Source organism: Taudactylus pleione, unplaced genomic scaffold, assembly GCF_031769625.1.
Source record: "Taudactylus pleione unplaced genomic scaffold, aTauple2 ptg000903l, whole genome shotgun sequence".
In the NCBI taxonomy this organism is placed as follows: Eukaryota; Metazoa; Chordata; class Amphibia; order Anura; family Myobatrachidae; genus Taudactylus; species Taudactylus pleione.
Genome location: NW_028285304.1, coordinates 2,493,594 through 2,513,325, shown reverse-complemented (window position 1 = coordinate 2,513,325; position 19,732 = coordinate 2,493,594). Strand labels below are relative to the sequence as shown.

The 19,732-nt window shown below is 47.0% G+C and overlaps 1 protein-coding gene across 4 annotated transcripts in view; it reads left to right on the top strand.

Moving 5' to 3' along the window:
* The window catches only part of LARGE1 (LARGE xylosyl- and glucuronyltransferase 1), a 469,066-nt gene that overhangs the window by 376,925 nt on the left and 72,409 nt on the right, over positions 1-19,732 (top strand). For all 4 annotated transcript variants that reach the window (XM_088459224.1, XM_088459227.1, XM_088459226.1 and 1 more), the window contains exon 7: positions 16,020-16,124. In XM_088459224.1, the coding sequence (XP_088315350.1) occupies positions 16,020-16,124 (105 nt within the window). The remainder of the gene's footprint in view (positions 1-16,019; positions 16,125-19,732) is intronic.

Here is a 19,732-nt window from a genome sequence, read left to right as displayed (position 1 = left end):
GGGGGGGGGGGAGCGGTGACTCGATTCGTGCCCCCCCCGCTTCAAAATGCCAAAAATAATGGCATTGTGAAGAGGGGACGGGGCTACGATGACGCGATCACGCAGCTTCACCCCCGGCTCCACCCCCAAATGTGACACCATGGCCGGGCACACCCCCCGCTGTTAGCCGACAATCAGCTCCCTCCCGGAAGGAGGGAACTGATTGTCGGCAAGTATGAATTTGTATAACTAGAAGCACATTACCGTTCTTTCCGCCACAACACTCAAAACAAACAAACACACACACCACAAACAGGGAGGGAGGGAGGGATTTCCAGAAACAAAGAGGAGGAGTCTTTGGACAACAGACCTAATATACCAGCAAAGCCACACCCCCCAATGAACCCTATAGGCTAACAGTAATGACTGACACCAACATCATAATTCTTAAAGGTATACTGCTACCACAACCACAGGGTTTAACCTGGCTCAGTCATGTTGTACCTGCCTTACGCTGTCCTTCCGCTCAGAATGAGGCCTGAGGCTCTACTATCTAATTGTGCGGCATGCATATAGGCCAAAGAAGCAAATACCTACAGCATGGCCATGCAGGGGGGCAGAGCGGAAATTAGTTTTTTATGCAATTTCCCCGATTAGCAATCATTTATGAAAACCCGGGATTGGGAGGTAAGAGACAACGAGTCATTGTACTGGTAAATGTTTATTATACTCAGGTGAATGAATTGATACCCTGGGCATCAGTCCCTTTAACATGTGGCAGGAAATGTTTCAGTTAACACTTACACTGCTGGGCGTCCAGATTTTTCTAGCAGGTTGCAGCGCAACGGAAAGGAAGCCGCGCTTTCGCCCTTCACCGTCCTGGCCGGCTTGTCCTGCTAAATGCCATTTGGAACAAGCGTCTTTTCATCTGACAGTAAAATCAATGGTTGAAATATTGCAGAAGCGAAATGGCTGGGTGCTGAATTCATTACTGGACGGGGCCTTGCAATCCAGGGCGCTGCCTCCGCTCGGTTTTACTATGCAATCAAAGCTTAAAGCTTTATTCCAATCAAAGTCTGTTAACCCTTCACTTTTACACTTTGGCCCCGTAGTTACTGCTAAGAAATCCATACACTGTAATGTTCTGCGGATAATATACTGCCTGGTTTCCATTTTAATAAGTCTTTGCTTCATTCTTATATTCCTGGGTTTGGGATGATATAAACTAAATTTGTTTCTCAAAGTGCAGCTGTTGCAGACCTTTGGGTTACACCAGGAGAGAACAGTAGTATATGCGCCTGGGTTACACCAGGAGAGAACAGTAGTATATGCACCTGGGTTACACCAGGAGAGAACAGTAGTGTATGTGCCTGGGTTACACCAGGAGAGAACAGTAGTCTATGCGCCTGGGTTACACCAGGAGAGAACAGTAGTATATGTGCCTTGGTTACACCAGGAGAGAACAGTAGTATATGTGCCTGGGTTACACCAGGAGAGAACAGTAGTATATGTGCCTGGGTAACACCTGTAGAAAACAGTAGTATATGTGCCTGGGTAACACCTGTAGAAAATAGTAGTATATGTGCCTGGGTTACACCAGGAGAGAACAGTAGTATATGTGGCTGGGTTACACCAGGAGAGAACAGTAGTACATGTGCCTGGGTTACACCAGGAGAGAACAGTAGTATATGTGCCTGGGTTACACCTGTAGAGAACAGTAGTATATGCGCTTGGGTTACACCAGGAGAGAACAGTAGTATATGCCTGGGTTACACCAGGAGAGAACAGTAATATATGCGCCTGGGTTACACCAGGAGAGAACAGTGGTATATGCGCCTGGGTTACACCAGGAGAGAACGGTAGTATATGTACCTGGGTTACACCAGGAGAGAACAGTAGTATATGTGCCTGGGTTACACCAGGAGAGAACAGTAGTGTATGTGCCTGGGTTACACCAAGAGACAACAGTAGTGTATGCGCCTGGGTTACACCAGGAGAGAACAGTAGTATATGCGCCTGGGTTACACCAGGAGAGAACAGTAGTATATGCGCCTGGGTTACACCAGGAGAGAACAGTAGTGTATGTGCCTGGGTTATACCAGGAGAGAACAGTAGTCTATGCGCCTGGGTTACACCAGGAGAGAACAGTAGTATATGTGCCTTGGTTACACCAGGAGAGAACAGTGGTATATGTGCCTGGGTTACACCAGGAGAGAACAGTAGTATATGTGCCTGGGTAACACCTGTAGAAAACAGTAGTATATGTGCCTGGGTAACACCTGTAGAAAATAGTAGTAGATGTGCCTGGGTTACACCAGGAGAGAACAGTAGTATATGTGGCTGGGTTACACCAGGAGAGAACAGTAGTACATGTGCCTGGGTTACACCAGGAGAGAACAGTAGTATATGTGCCTGGGTTACACCTGTAGAGAACAGTAGTATATGCGCTTGGGTTACACCAGGAGAGAACAGTAGTATATGCCTGGGTTACACCAGGAGAGAACAGTAATATATGCGCCTGGGTTACACCAGGAGAGAACAGTAGTATATGCGCCTGGGTTACACCAGGAGAGAACGGTAGTATATGTACCTGGGTTACACCAGGAGAGAACGGTAGTATATGTGCCTGGGTTACACCAGGAGAGAACGGTAGTGTATGTGCCTGGGTTACACCAAGAGACAACAGTAGTGTATGTGCCTGGGTTACACCAGGAGAGAACAGTAGTATATGCGCCTGGGTTACACCAGGAGAGAACAGTAGTATATGCGCCTGGGTTACACCAGGAGAGAGCAGTAGTGTATGCGCCTGGGTTACTCCAGGAGGGAACAGTATTATATGTGCCTGGGTTACACCAGGAGAGAACAGTAGTATATGCGCCTGGGTTACACCAGGAGAGAACAGTAGTATATGTGCCTGGGTTATACCAGGAGAGTACAGTAGTATATGTGCCTGGGTTACACCAGGAGAAAACAGTAGTATATGCGCCTGGGTTACACCAGGAGAGAACAGTATTATATGCGCCTTGGTTACACCAGGAGAGAACAGTAGTATATGCGCCTGGGTTACACCAGGAGAGAACAGTAGTATATGTGCCTGGGTTACACCAGGAGAGTACAGTATATATGTGCCTGGGTTACACCAGGAGAGAACAGTAGTATATGTGCCTGGGTTACACCAGGAGAGAACAGTAGAATACAGTATGTGCCTGGGTTACACCAGGAGAGAATAGTAGTATATGTGGCTGGGTTACACCAGGAGAGAACAGTAGTACATGTGCCTGGGTTACACCAGGAGAGAACAGTAGTATATGTGCCTGGGTTACACTAGGAGAGAACAGTAGTATATGCCTGGGTTACACCAGGAGAGAACAGTAATATATGCGCCTGGGTTACACCAGGAGAGAACAGTAGTATATGCGCCTGGGTTACACCAGGAGAGAACGGTAGTATATGTACCTGGGTTACACCAAGAGAGAACGGTAGTATATGTACCTGGGTTACACCAGGAGAGAACAGTAGTATATGTGCCTGGGTTACACCAGGAGAGAACAGTAGTATATGTGCCTGGGTTACACCAGGAGAGAACAGTAGTATATGTGTCTGGGTTACACCAGGAGAGAACAGTAGTATACAGTATGTGCCTGGGTTACACCAAGAGAGAATAGTAGTATATGTGCCTGGGTTACACCCAGAGAGAACAGTAGTATATGTGCCTGGGTTACACCAGGAGAGAACAGTAGTATACAGTATGTGCCTGGGTTACACCAGGAGAGAACAGTAGTATATGCGCCTGGGTTACACCAGGAGAGAACAGTAGTATATGTGCCTGGGTTATACCAGGAGAGTACAGTAGTATATGTGCCTGGGTTACACAAGGAGAGTACAGTAGTTTATGTGCCTGGGTTACACCAGGAGAGAACAGTAGTATATGTGCCTGGGTTACACCAGGAGAGAACAGTAGTATACAGTATGTGCCTGGGTTACACCAGGAGAGAATAGTAGTATATGTGGCTGGGTTACATCAGGAGAGAACAGTAGTACATGTGCCTGGGTTACACCAGGAGAAAACAGTAGTATATGTGCCTGGGTTACACCTGTAGAGAACAGTAGTATATGCGCTTGGGTTACACTAGGAGAGAACAGTAGTATATGCCTGGGTTACACCAGGAGAGAACAGTAATATATGCGCCTGGGTTACACCAGGAGAGAACAGTAGTATATGCGCCTGGGTTACACCAGGAGAGAACGGTAGTATATGTACCTGGGTTACACCAGGAGAGAACGGTAGTATATGTACCTGGGTTACACCAGGAGAGAACAGTAGTATATGTGCCTGGGTTACACCAGGAGAGAACAGTAGTATATGTGTCTGGGTTACACCAGGAGAGAGCAGTAGTATACAGTATGTGCCTGGGTTACACCAAGAGAGAATAGTAGCATATGTGCCTCGGTTACACCAGGAGAGAACAATAGTATATGTGCCTGGGTTACACCAGGAGAGAACAGTAGTATATGTGCCTGGGTTACACCAGGAGAGAACAGTAGTATACAGTATGTGCCTGGGTTACACCAGGAGAGAACAGTAGTATATGTGCCTGGGTGCACCAGGAGAGAACAGTAGTATATGTGCCTAGGTTACACCAGGAGAGAACAGTAGTATATGTGCCTGGGTTACACCAGGAGAGAACAGTAGTATATGTGCCTGGTTTACACCAGGAGAGAACAGTAGTATATGTGCCTGGCTTACACCAGGAGAGAACAGTAGTATATGTGTCTGGGTTACACCAGGAGAGAACAGTAGTATATGTGCCTGGGTTACACCAGGAGAGAACAGTAGTATATGTGTCTGGGTTACACCAGGAGAGAACAGTAGTATACAGTATGTGCCTGGGTTACACCAAGAGAGAATAGTAGTATATGTGCCTTGGTTACACCAGGAGAGAACAGTAGTATATGTGCCTGGGTTACACCAGGAGAGAACAGTAGTATATGTGTCTGGGTTACATCAGGAGAGAACAGTAGTATACAGTATGTGCCTGGGTTACACCAGGAGAGAATAGTAGTATATGTGCCTCGGTTACACCAGGAGAGAACAGTAGTACATGATTAGTAGTAGTACAGATTTTCCGGAGGCTACCGGCCGAATCGGAAGGGTAGACAAGTATGACCTTGGTTACTCCTGGAGATGTGGCTCTCGCAGTGGTAGTAGTAAAAGCTATAAAGTGTACAAACTACATATATACAATATAATGCTTCTATTCTCTAATGGCGAAAGCAGAAGAATGATTGTGACGTATACTTACCCTCCTGATACTTGTGAAATAGGATCCACCCTGCTCTTGCATGAGAAAGCCACCGCTGGAGAACCCTAGAGAGTCAACGCTAGCGTTGGCCCGTTGATAGATAAAGCCTTATCTTCTGCAGGAACACACGTGTTTTCTCTGTATGGTAAATGGAGCCCATTGGGAGAAAATTTAGTCTTGTAAAATGTAAATTTATAAAATGAACCAGCTCTACAGCTATTTTATTATAGAGACATTTAAAGGTCATGAGCCCGATAATAAAAATGTTTATTAAAAGGTGACAGTGACATTTCCTGAAAACGTATAAAGAAACAAACTTCACCATGCGGCAGTTCTGTATTACTTCACACTACAGTACTTGTTTGTCAGGCAGCCATTAGTCTCAGATATACTTGTTTGATTATTGGCTGTTTATTATGCCTGCCAACTTATTGTATCTGCGAGATACAGGGGCAATAAGGTGTAGCTTGTGCGACTTTATGATGCATTCAGAGGCGTAGGAGGGGGCCCGTGTTCACTCCTCGCCTGGAGCCCCCTCCTCTCTCCCCGGCTGACATCAGCGAACTGACAGCAGCAGTAGACTCCGGGCAGTAGAGTGGGACACTGGTAAAATGGCACGGCAGCTATTCTCCCGGTGATTTCCTACTGCGCATGAGCAAAGCACAAGGAAAATGGCCGATGCTGCCATTTCCCCGGCGTTTTGTGTAGCGCAACTCCATGGGACTTCAGAGAGGTAAGTCAGACTTGCCGACATTTTGCTCCCTCCTTCCGGGAGGGAGCTGTCGGGATTACAGAGCAGGGGGGCGTGGCGTGGTCAAAGGGGGCGGCACCCGGCAATGACTCGTCATTGGGGGTGGAGCATGAGGGCGTGACAGCGCAATTGCATCATCGTGGCTCCGCCCCCTCTTCGCAATGCCGATATTAATGGCATTGTGGAGCAGGGGGCGGAGCCACGATGACGTGATTCAGCACGAATCGCGGCACTGGCCCACCCCCGCTGCCGGGCCTTATACTTACAACTACACGGGGTGCAGGCACGTCGCCGGAGGTCGGGAGACTTGCCTGCCTTCCCGGGAGGCCGGGAGCGGCACCCGATTTTCGGGAGGCTCCCGGTCAAATCGGGAGGGTAGGCAAGTATGAGGTAAGTATAAAAAAAAAAGTATGGGTGCAGGGTGTGCGGTGCGGGGCACCACACACCCTGCACCCATTATAAATACACCCCTGCATCAAATCTAAACAGGGAAGTTGTATGACACATAGGGGCATATTCAATTGGGCGCGAGGTTTAGTGAGTAAAAAATCTTGCGCCCAATTTTGGATTACCGCTGGTATGCGCGCTCCCGATACCCACGGTATCCAATTTTCAGCTCTGAAAACCCTGCGCCGCTTGAAAAAATAAAATAAATAATTCTCCACTTACCTGGCCAGGGGTCTCCGGTGGTCTCCGCAGCTCCCGGTGGCCTCCCCTCCATCTTCTCACTGGAGAGGGGGCTGCTGGGAGTCCCAGGGGTTGCAGTGAGGCACAAGGGCTGCTGGGAGATGTAGTTCTCCCAGCGCCCATTACGGGGGCCACACAGACACTGAGGGGGACACACACACAACACTCATACACACACACTCACTCATACAGACTTACAAACACTGACACACTCACAGCTGCTGCAGGAGACCGGGTCCCAACACTGGATGCAGAAGACAGCACTACAGAAGGTGAGTATTACTGACTAAGCTAATTGGAAACATCCAATTGCTTAATTAGTCATTAGGAGGGGTGCTGCCGGGGTCCCAGAGCATTTCCCAACCATTTTTCCTAAAATTGTCGTGCTCTGGAGGTGCGCAAAAAAAAACCTCCCGCGTTCAAAATAGGAAAACATGAGCACCTAATTGAATAGCAAAACTCCCGCACCTGCAGGAAATAGCTCACAGGTGCAGGAAACAGCTCGCAGGTGCAGTAAACAGCTCGCAGGTGCAGGAAACAGCTCGCAAGTGCAGGATTTTGATATTCCCGCCACCAATTGAATATGCCCCTATGTCTTGTTATGTATGCACTGTACCTGTATATGCACTTTGTAAGGCGCTGCGGATCCCCTGTGACACCCTAAAATTAGGCTAAAAATGAAGGATAATGATGGTTGTTCTGTAGACCTATGCACAAATCCTGATACCATAATAAAGCTGTTATGCCCACCCCCCCTTCGCCCTCATCATTACAAGATTGCAACCAGCACTGCCAGCCATGTGAGGGCAACAGGTCGTCATCACGGGCACGGAGAGTGGCGTACAAATGCCAGACTCACCCCGCTCCTGATAATTTCCTATAGGAGTGAGTACAGAATATCAGTGGAACCACCAGAGAGCATTTAATTAACATTTGTGGACAAGGGCCCTCATTCAGAGCCGTACGCTCTGAGCAGAGCGCACGCTCTGAATGAGGGCCGGGCTCCATTTTCATGGAGCGTCCTCCTGGACGCTCGTATAGCTGTGGGTCACCACCCACAGGCTATACGAGCGTGCATTGTGATGGCCGCGATGGTCGTGACTTTCCTTCGCTCATCGCGTCTGGCGCATGCGCACGACGGAGCTCCCTCCGTCGTGCGCATGCTCAGTCCATAACATCGACCCACTTGCGAGCGGACAGCCGCTCGCGAGTGGGTCTGAATCAGGCCCAAGGTTTTACTTGCGATATGCATTGCACACTATCAAGCAGCACAAAGCTACTCTTCTTGGCGCAAGTCGATGGCGCAGACACCATTTTTTTTGCTGGCCATTTTAAAATGGCACTGCAGAGATATCCAGCTACACCATTAGCTTCGTTTTATTTCCCTTTATTGATGATACGATTATCTGTGATTTATTGTTACTCTTAAATGATGTATTTCAGCCAAAAGGTAGCAGGAAAATGATTAAAAAAATTAAATTGTTTTCAAGACATTTTATCATCAATTGAGAAAACAAATGGAACTTTCTCGTAAGCAGTTTCTAGCGGCCCAAAATGTAACACTGCTATTGGCTGTTTCAGGAGCAGCATTGTCTCCCCACATTAATGGCGGTACCCTGTAATATTCCGCATTATCATTTATTCAATTATCTCTGAAGTTCTCTCTCACTTGTTATCGTCTCCGGGAAAATGTGGAATCCGGAGCGAAAGCTTTTTTTCCTGGATAATAGAATAGAATCCGCAGTAATAGAGTGCCATGCGATGCCATTGTATTATCAATTTACTGCATTTTAACAAATTACATAGCCAGCAGCTTTTCATGTAAAATTATAGCTCAGCGCCCCCGTACTTTATACCGTCATTTTTATTTTTTTTTTGCTAGGGCTTACCATTGTTGGAGAGAATATTCGCTCTTGTTAAAGTACGGTACGTGTGATCGCAAATTAATGCTGCTCCATTCTCTTAACAATGGATAAAGCAACAAAAAATATTATAGGAAATAAATATATACAAAAAGAGAAAGAGAAAAAAACACTTGAAACGGGTTTGTATACTCACGTCTGCTGCCAGATAATAAGGGAGAGCGGTCTACATGTGGGTGAATTAGGGGGGACCTTAAAAGCTCTCATTTGTTTTACTGTTTTGTTGGTCATTTATATGTGTCTGGGACGGGACGTGGGGTGGTTAGAACGACGGCAGCCTTTACACTCGCCCCCTCTTTAACCCCCAAATAAAAATAACTGGAGGAGGCGTTTGAGAGACGGGGTAAGAACTTAATGACCATACATATTCTAGGTTAGGGAGTGATTCTGAGTCGTACATGGGGCCTGATGGTTTGCGTACAGCTTCAATGGTTGCCTATCGGCGAATGCTAAGGATCTGTACTGCGCTTATACCAAACGGTGACTGCAACGACGGTTGCAGTGTCCCCTAAGTGAGTTGGGGGCAGAAAAAGGGGCAACAATAACCTGCATCCCAGAAAACGGGGCAGACACTTGCCGAAGCCAGTGTCTGCGTCTTCCGACGCAATTTCACTGGCCACCAGCAGCGTGAAAACACGACCATCCTGAGTAACCTGTAGGAGAAGATGCGAATGAAGATGGCGAGCACTCTGCCCACCCACAACGCAGAATAGTGACACGGCCACGGCATGCCCATGAGATGCTCCTCATTACGTGGGAAGGCCCCATTGCTGACCATGTTTGACAACCAGTAACACCCACTCAGCCATCGGCCAGAAGCAACTGAGATGCGTTCCAGAGACCCTGCCAGCCAGAAGCAGGGGCCGTGGGTCAGCGACGGTACCGTCCACACTGCCCTGCACCCTGTGCGGCGGCATTGGTGGCACACCCTAGTTACGGCACAGACAACAGCTTGCTCCAGTTTTAATGCTAACATCGTATACTGTAGTATTGTCATTGGTGTTCTGTGAGCAGGTACACAGTGATAGTCGCTGTACGTATGACAAATCATTTAAAAGGTAACTTCATTTTTATTCATTGAACGTAATGCAATTTAAATTCAAACACACATTTACAGTATAGTTTAACATATATTGTTTATCTGGGAGCAGAACACGCGCAGTAATCAGGGGCGCAATCATTCTGTGAACAATTCCAAAACTCTCAAACTAACCGGTTTAGTAATTTGAGCAGCTCTATCAGCAACCTATCATTAAATCTATTTTTATACTAATCTATTGTTACCAGGCAACCGCTGTTACTGTACGATGAGCACCTCTGACGAAAACTGGGTACACACCATACGATGCAGCGACCGATGTGATGATACATCGCGTGCGCCATACACACTGCAGGATCTGGCGCACAATGGCGCGGTGTATCGTTACATGCTGCCTGTAACCACACCGTGTCGTTCATTGAATCGTCCCATCTGATGTGGATGACGAATTGGGGGTACACACTATATGATGTGTACGATATATTGTTACGATTCTTTGTCGGAACAATATACCATGTGATACATCATATAGTGTGTACCCAGTTTAGGGATGGCCATCAGAAACCGATGGTTTGCAAACATCGATGTTTATGATTCGATGAAAATGTTTGTTCCATGCCTGTTTCCCATGACTCATCCAATGGCTGATTACGACCATCCTGTTACGGAAACCAGGGAGAAGTGGCCACAGCACAGCCCCCTATGGGCTTCACTACACAGGCTCAGTGACTAATCATCGATGCCACCACTATTCGATGTGCTTTCCCAGTGCCATATATTTCCCAGTATTCTGAAGGACAGTATGGCCTGAGAAGGAAGTAGAGACATCTTGGTGATGATGAGATACAGTATCAAAGTACCATCTCGTGGGTAACTAGGGACGTGCAGTCAGAGTAGGCAGGGAAGGCAGTGCCTCCCCTGTCATACTCCTGAGATTTGATATAAAAATTATTAGAATAATACAAAAAAGATCTTTGTTCATTGTAATCATTCTTATATTTAACACTCGCCAGCTTTGTGGAGCTTCATGAGACTGCAGAGGCAGCAACAGCTCGGCCTCACTTCTGTATAGTCAGATACAGCTTGCAGAGCTGGGGGCGGGGACACACCGCGGGCGGTAAGCTGCACAGAAAGGGTGCTAATAGAGGCATGCCTCTGCTTATGGAGGGCATGCCTTGAGCACTGTTGGAAAACTTGGATGTGTCATGTGACCGGGAAGTGCACTGCAGTGTTTAGAGATCGTACCTCAGCAACAGCAAGAGAAGAGACAGTGATACAGGTAGGAGAATCAGTGGACACTGCAGCTTAGTATAGTGAGGGGAGAGTTACAGTGAGTAGGGGGTGAGACAGGCTCCCAGCACTCGGACCCATCTCCATGTGTGTCTCCCCAGCCATTGACCTCACCGCACGTCCCTGTGGGCAATATCTACGGCTTGGAGCTTTCGATAAAAAAGATAAGGCAGTAAATTAACATGGCACAATATAATTTCTCACAATCAGGTTGTAAGGAAATGAAAGAGTAGAACACTGTAAAAACAAATTGGAATTAATAAATCAGGAGCGATTATATGGGACATGCGCTTCCATTGTACAACAGAGTGTCTCCACGTTTAAACGAAATAAACTCCACCAGAAAGTGAAGTTGTGAAGGTTACGGACAAAGTCAGACGAGCAGGACAGCATTAGGGGCGACAGGTAGCGGAGATGAGAATAACTCATCCCAGCAATGCCGGGAATTGGTGCTGCTGAATACGGTGCAGAGCATGCTGGGTACCATCGCTCCTCGTTAATCTAATGGCCACGGACAGACGGATCACAGGCAGTGTTTAAACTAAATAAACTTGTTTACCAGGGAGAGTGTGACAGGGAGCACATAAAGGGAATTGCTGGGTATCTCCAACGTACATATCACCGCGTCGAAGGTAAAAGGAGGCGACATGATGTACAGTGCAGGGAGCGCTCTCGCCCATGCTGATACAAAGCAAAGTCGCCTTTTTATGGAGCGGGTTGTAGTGCCCCATACATGACATATATGGAGGCATTCTGCTGCTAATAGCAGTGATCCTGGTTATTTACAGTCTGAGGGGCCTATTTACTATGACTAAAAATGCAGCCAAACCTCCGAAAACTGGTGGTGTCAGAGGATTGATGCATTTTGGTGTTTGGGACTATTTAACTGGGGAGTTGCATAAAAATAATTATAATATATTACAACATTGAATTACTGTACAAACCTCCATTTATTGTATAGAAATTTGTAAATGTGTGTGTGCATAGATATATACAGTGTATATATATATATATTATTTGTGTGTTTGTGTATATATATATATATATATATATATACACACAATTCATTTATTCTATGCCATGTTGCTTATGATAGATGCAACGGGAAGTGGACAGTGTTGATATCCTCTAGTTGATGCATTAATTAAACACATTAGAAGTTGAACCCATTTGTCCTGCAGCGGTAATGGGTAATATTATTGGGTTTAGAAGAACAGCCAACTGACAGTCAAAGCAATTAAGACAAGTGCCTTAGGCCACAGTGTGTTAAGAGACTCATTTAGCATATCAATAGGTTCAAAAAGATTATCTCCCAACGTTTTGTTTATGAGACAGCAAGTTGTGTTGACCAGTGTGAACATGCAGGGTTTCTTGTACATAAGGGTTCTTAGGGCCGATGACAATATATGGGCCTGATTTTTTTCCTGTTTCTTCATTATTTTCTGTAAAACCATAAAACTATTAACATTTATAGACCTATTTCATTCCCCATTCTGCATGGGAAAATGGTTCTCTTGTGCAAAAGCTAAATGTTTTCACGTTCACATTCCTCCTGTTTGTAGTCCTCCAGTTCACATTCCTCCTGTTTGTAGTCCTCCAGTTCACATTCCTCCTGCTCTCAGTCCTCCAGTTCACATTCCTCCTTTTCTCAGTCCTCCAGTTCACATTCCTCCTGTCCGCAGTCCTCCAGCTCACATTCTTCCTGTCCACAGTGCTCCAGTTCACATTCCTCCAGTTCACAATTCTCCTGTTTGCAGTTCTCCACTTCACATTCCTTATATTTGCAGTCCTCCAGTTCACATTCCTCATTTTTGCAGTCCTCAGTTCACATTCCTCCTGTTTGCAGTCCTCCAGTTCACATTCCTCCTGTTTGCAGTCCCCCAGTTCACATTCCTCCTGTTCGCAGTGCTCCAGTTCCCATTCCTCCTGTTTGTAGTCCTCCCATTCACATTCCTCCTGCTCTCAGTCCTCCAGTTCACATTCCTCCTTTTCTTAGTCCTCCAGTTCACATTCCTCCTGTCCGCAGTCCTCAGTTCACATTCCTCCTGTTTGCAGTCCTCAGTTCACATTCCTCCTGTTCCCAGTCCTCAGTTCACATTCCTCCTGTTCGCAGTCCTCAGTTCACATTCCTCCTGTTCGCAGTCCTCAGTTCACATACCTCCTGTATGCAGTCCTCAGTTCACATTCCTCCTGTTCGCAGTCCTCAGTTCACTTTCCTCCTGTTTGCAGTCCTCCAGTTCACATTCCTCCTGTTCGCAGTCCTCCAGTTCAACTTCCTCCTGTTCATGGTCCTCCAGTTCACATTCCTCCTGTTCGCAGTCCTCCAGTTCACATTCCTCCTGTTTGTAGTCCTCCAGTTCACATTCCTCCTGCTCTCAGTCCTCCAGTTCACATTCCTCCTTTTATCAGTCCTCCAGTTCACATTCCTCCTGTCCGCAGTCCTCCAGCTCACATTCTTCCTGTCCACAGTGCTCCAGTTCACATTCCTCCAGTTCACAATTCTCCTGTTTGCAGTTCTCCACTTCACATTCCTTATATTTGCAGTCCTCCAGTTCACATTCCTCATTTTTGCAGTCCTCAGTTCACATTCCTCCTGTTTGCAGTCCTCCAGTTCACATTCCTCCTGTTTGCAGTCCTCCAGTTCACATTCCTCCTGTTCGCAGTGCTCCAGTTCCCATTCCTCCTGTTTGTAGTGCTCCAGTTCACATTCCTCCTGCTCTCAGTCCTCCAGTTCACATTCCTCCTTTTCTTAGTCCTCCAGTTCACATTCCTCCTGTCCGCAGTCCTCAGTTCACATTCCTCCTGTTTGCAGTCCTCAGTTCACATTCCTCCTGTTCACAGTCCTCAGTTCACATTCCTCCTGTTCGCAGTCCTCAGTTCACATTCCTCCTGTTCGCAGTCCTCAGTTCACATTCCTCCTGTATGCAGTCCTCAGTTCACATTCCTCCTGTTCGCAGTCCTCAGTTCACTTTCCTCCTGTTTGCAGTCCTCCAGTTCACATTCCTCCTGTTCGCAGTCCTCCAGTTCACATTCCTCCTGTTCATGGTCCTCCAGTTCACATTCCTCCTGTCCGCAGTCCTCCAGTTCACATTCCTCCTGTTCACAGTCCTCCAGTTCACATTCCTCCTGTTCGCAGTCCTCCAGTTCACATTCCTCCTGTTCGCAGTCCTCAGTTCACATTCCTTCTGTATGCAGTCCTCAGTTCACATTCCTCCTGTATGCAGTCCTCAGTTCACATTCCTCCTGTATGCAGTCCTCAGTTCACATTCCTCCTGCTCTCAGTCCTCAGTTCACATTCCTCCTGTATGCAGTCATCAATTCACATTCCTCCCGTTCGCAGTCCTCAGTTCACATTCCTCCTGTTTGCAGTCCTCAGTTCACATTCCTCCTGTATGCAGTCCTCAGTTCACATTCCTCCTGTTTACAGTCCTCAGTTCACATTCCTCCTGCTCTCAGTCCTCCAGTTCACATTCCTCCTGTTCACATTCGTCTTGTCCGCAGTCCTCCAGTTCACATCCCTCTTTTTCACATTCCTCCTGTTCACATTTCTCCTGTTCGCAGTGCTCCAGTTCACATTCCTCCTGTACGCAGTCGTCCAGTTCACATTCCTCCTGTACGCAGTCCTCCAGTTCACATTCCTGGTGTTCGCAGTCCTCCAGTTCCCATTCCTCTTGCTCTCAGTCCTCCAGTTCACATTCCTCCTGATCTCAGTCCTCCAGTTCACATTCCTCCTTTTCTCAGTCCTCCTGTACGCAGTCCTCCAGTTCACATTCCTCCTGTACGCAGTCCTCAAGTTCACATTCCTCCTTTTCTCAGTCCTCCTGTACGCAGTCCTCCAGTTCACATTCCTCCTGTACGCAGTCCTCCAGTTCACATTCCTCCTATTCGCAGTCCTCCAGTTCACATTCCTCCTGCTCTCAGTCTTCCAGTTCACATTCCTCCTGCTCTCAGTGCTCCAGTTCACATTTCCCCTGTCCGCAGTGCTCCAGTTCACATTCCTCCAGTTCACATTCCTCCTGTTCGCAGTCCTCAGTTCACATTCCTCCTGTACGCAGTCCTCCAGTTCACATTCCTCCTGTACGCAGTCCTCAAGTTCACATTCCTCCTTTTCTCAGTCCTCCTGTACGCAGTCCTCCAGTTCACATTCCTCCTGTACGCAGTCCTCCAGTTCACATTCCTCCTATTCGCAGTCCTCCAGTTCACATTCCTCCTGCTCTCAGTCTTCCAGTTCACATTCCTCCTGCTCTCAGTGCTCCAGTTCACATTTCCCCTGTCCGCAGTGCTCCAGTTCACATTCCTCCAGTTCACATTCCTCCTGTTCGCAGTCCTCAGTTCACATTCCTCCTGTTCGCAGTCCTCAGTTCACATTCCTCCTGTCTTCTCATTTTTGCAGCAGAGAATAAGTAGGCTTTTTTACATGCAAAGCCTCGGTACTTTGAAAAACAGAAAGAATAAGCATGTATCAGTATGGTAAAATAGTGACTCAAATCGACATGGAGTAGTGAAATGACAGACATGTGCGGTCCCTGGTGACATGGCGCTCACCCAGCACAATAAACAATGGGCCTGATTCAGATTTGGACGTAGGAGCGCATGACGCAAACCTTATTGGCGGACTCCAGTCTGCGACTTCATGCAAATGCCACTACAAAGCCTGGTGCACATCCATGCGTGTGAATGTGGTGAAGGACTGAGGCGCCCGCTGTCATCGTCCGTAGGCGCTGGAATGCTGACTTATGCTTCTTTAGTCGCTTGTGCCGTAGAAGTTTTCAGGTATTTTTGCACACACGCAAATTCAAAAAAAATCTCTCAACGACGTGAACATCAGCCTTGGTGGCGGTTCTGAATCAGGTCCAATGATTCTCGGTTCCTAATTATTAAAATTGTGTTTAGAGAGAACACCCCTTATCCAGATGTACTGTACATTGCAAATCCAAGATAATATGTATAACGGCGACATCAGATATTTCCAGCATTATCTGGTGGTTATTCAGCAGTAACATACAGATAACACGGTAACACTACATACTGTACTTTCTTGCTTTCAGGACAGCAAGTTCTGGGCCTGGTGGAGAATCAGAGTGACTGGTACCTTGGAAATCTGTGGAAAAATCACCGACCCTGGCCGGCTCTCGGCAGAGGATACAACACAGGTACTGCGGCGCACGGTGTGTGTGTATGTAAGTGTGTGTGTGTATATGTGTACACACATACATATGTGTGTAAGTGTGTGTGTATGTAAGTGTGTATATGTATGTGTGTGTGTGTGTATATGTGTACACACATACATATGTGTGTGCGTGTATGTGTGTGTATATGTGTATGTGTGTGTGTAAGTGTGTGTATGTGTGTGCGTGTATGTAAGTGTATATGTGTGTGTAAGTGTGTGCGTGTATGTAAGTGTGTAAGTGTGTGTGTATGTGTGTGTATATGTGTGTGTGTGTATGTATGTCATGAACAAGAAAAGTATTGTTCTTACCGAGCAGTAGACAATGCTAAAATATGAGGCTAATTTATACCCCTCTTCTACCAAACTTGTAACCCGTGTTATTGCCGGGGCAACTCGGATTCAGGTTTGGTGTGAAAGAGTCAACCCAGGTTGTGTTACCTGGGAATCTGACCCTGGTAGCTACCAGGGTAGAACCCGGCACTGACCTGGGTAGGCCGCGGTGTGATGTGGATGAGTGACCCGTGGTATCTGTCCCGTAGCGGAGAGCCCTATTACTGTCGCTTTTAGATGATGTAATCTCCAAGCGCCTGCAAAGGGTCCAGCCTGCGGTGTGAACAGGGTTTGAAACCGTGTTAAAAAATCCAGGTTGGACCTGGCTGTTTGTAGGAAAAGGGGTATAACTAACATGGTGCAAAAGGTCTTCACTTGCTGTAACTAATTGCAACAAATCAGGTATCAGCTTTCATCCATTTATTGAAGACAGACTAATAAATGTTAAAATCTGATTGGTTGATGTGGGTTACAACACGAGTTTTATTGATACTATATTTTTCAATGAGCCCATATTGTTTCTTTCTGGAAATGAAAGTTTTTAACTAGTTTCCAGTGAAATATAATTTACTGGTAGAATTAGACTTTAAAAAATGGCGGAAACGGAGGTGATCCTACTGTACATTCTTTCATTATATTATAACAACATTTGAGGATGTCATCAGAATTGTTGCAGACAGACAGAGCTGAATCATCTCCGCCCGGAACCCGTTTTGTTCCTACCGCTCTGGAATAGCAGTTCTGTTTGGGAATATGACGATGTCTGACTACAGCTGGCCATACACTGCGCGGCAATCATACAAACCAGCAGCCCAAACAACTGGCGTGATCCATTATCGTTCAGTGCATAGACCTGGGCGACAACCGTTCACAGGGCCCGATTCATTAAGGATCGCTGTTGCTAAAATTCATCGTAGTGTACATGCGCGAAGGCACCACTGCGATCGCATTGGAGTCACACAGGCCACGGAGAGCCATCGCAAAGTGATTGACAGGCAGTGAGTGTTCGGGGGGTGGTGACGGGGGGGTGGATGGAGAAACGCAGGCGTGTCTGCATAGATTAGCCAGTGCGATTGCCTACGCAGCTTCAGTACTTACTGCGTGCTACAAGGTTAGCAATTTCTAAGCAAGGTCAGGGCTGCTGTCATTCTGCGTGAGGAGCCGATGGTACTCAATGTTACGGATGTATACGCAGGACTGCAAGGTGTTAAGGATGTTAGATAGCGATAGTGGGAGGCAGTGGGCATCTCTAGGCTGGCAGTGCGATGGCATTGTGATTGCAAGCATATTTTCGCAACAGACCTGCATGCGATTACGGAGCTGCGATCGCAATAGCAATCCTTACTGAATCAGGCCGACAGTCTGTAAACATTTGGGGGGTGTGGATCATTAGGTCTACATTGTCTAGATAGACAATGTTTGGGTAGACAATGGAAGATAGACAGGCAATAGATAGTCGGCGACACACTAAAGGTCGACTAGTAACAAGGTAGACAGATACTGAATGTCGGCATGGTCATCAGGTCGACACTCATAGTCGACATGCAAATGGTCGACAAATAATTTTAAAAAAATTTAGGGCTAGTGTCAGGGTTAGGCACTTACCGGAGGGTTAGGATTTGGCACTTACCCTGATGGTTAGGGTTAGGCACTTACCCCGACGGTTAGGGTTAGGCACTTACCCCGACAGTTAGGGTTAGGCACCAGGAGGGAGAGTTAGGCACCAAGACGAGGATTAGGATTAGGGTAAAGATTAGGGCTAAACCCCCCCCCCCCAAAAAAAAAATGTGTTGTTCATTTTCATGTCGACCATATGAGTGTCAACCATTTGTATGACGACCATATGAGTGTCGACCTAATGACCATGTCGACCTTCAGTACCTGTCGACCTTGTTACTAGTTGACCTGTAGTGTATCGACCTTCAGTCCCTGTCGACCTACTGCCTGTCGACCTTCAGTACCTGTCGACCTACTGCCTATCTTCCATTGTCTACCCAAACATGGTCTATCTAGACAATGTAGACCTAATGTCCGGATACCACATTTGGGAGCCTATTTATCAATGCATATTTGTGGGTTACCCACCTCCCGAAAACACTTGTTTTATTATGTATCCCTTGGATGTCTCTTTAGGGTGCCCATTGTAACCTATAGGCTTCAGATCAGGAGAGGACAGCAGATCGTACACGCGCAGTATTGCGTTCACTTTACTTTTATACAACGCAGGGATGGGCTCCTACGATACATGCCAGCGGTAATTTGTTTGTTATTGCCGCGAATAACGGTGATAAGAAATTATAAGTATCGGATCCGAAACCTGATAAATGGGCACCTTGGTGTGGTTATCAAACCAATCTGATCCACCTGACCGTCATTTAGCCAACTTCAGGCTGTGAATGGAGACCGCCTGTATATATCGTACAGAGGGCCTGATTCAGAGCCGGACGCTATTTGCGGACGGTCGTTCCAAAAAAGGGGCCGGCTATTTAAATTGAGCGCTCGCTCTTTGCGGTTTGTAAATTGAGCGCTCGCTCTTTGCGGTTTGTTGACGCCTCTATGTCTGAGCGAGCGAACGAAAAATGCGCTCGCTATTTTGTAAAGACGCCCCTTTGCCGTTCACATCACACGTCATCTCCGGTATTTATTTGATTAATCGGGAACATCAAAAGGCATCAGAACTGCTCGCAGTGGTTGTGTTTCTTAGTGCAATCACTGCCAGCAGTTCAAGCTAAAAGACAACCAAGTGACGTGGTCGATGACGCTCCTTTACTAATTATGCACTCCCATTAAACGCCCTTTTGACCGTTTGGCACGCCTGCGTTCGGATCTCCACTCCGCCGTTTTCAAGCACCTTCCCCCGTTACCACCCATAAACGGTACATTCTGTCAATCAAATTAGCAGCCCCTCGCTGTTTTGCGAGCGCACGATTTCCGACCGCAATGACTGGTTTGCGCATGTGCATTACAACCCATATGCATGCGCAGTTGTGCGAACATCGCTCAGAGCGAACGAGCGGCCGCTTACGAGCGGCTCTGAATGAGGCCCAGAGTATGGAGGCGCTCCAATTTTCATCCCGTCGTTCCGTACCTCCTCTGCGATGGCTGCGCTACTCTGCAGTGTATAGACAGCTTCATTCACAATGTTTTGGGGCACTTTGGGGGAAAAGACAAGCAGTCGGCTATCTGGCTTCTAGCAAAGCAAAGTTATTTCTATCTGTGCTTGTTTGTATTAGTTAATTACTTATTGATGTTGTCTTAACA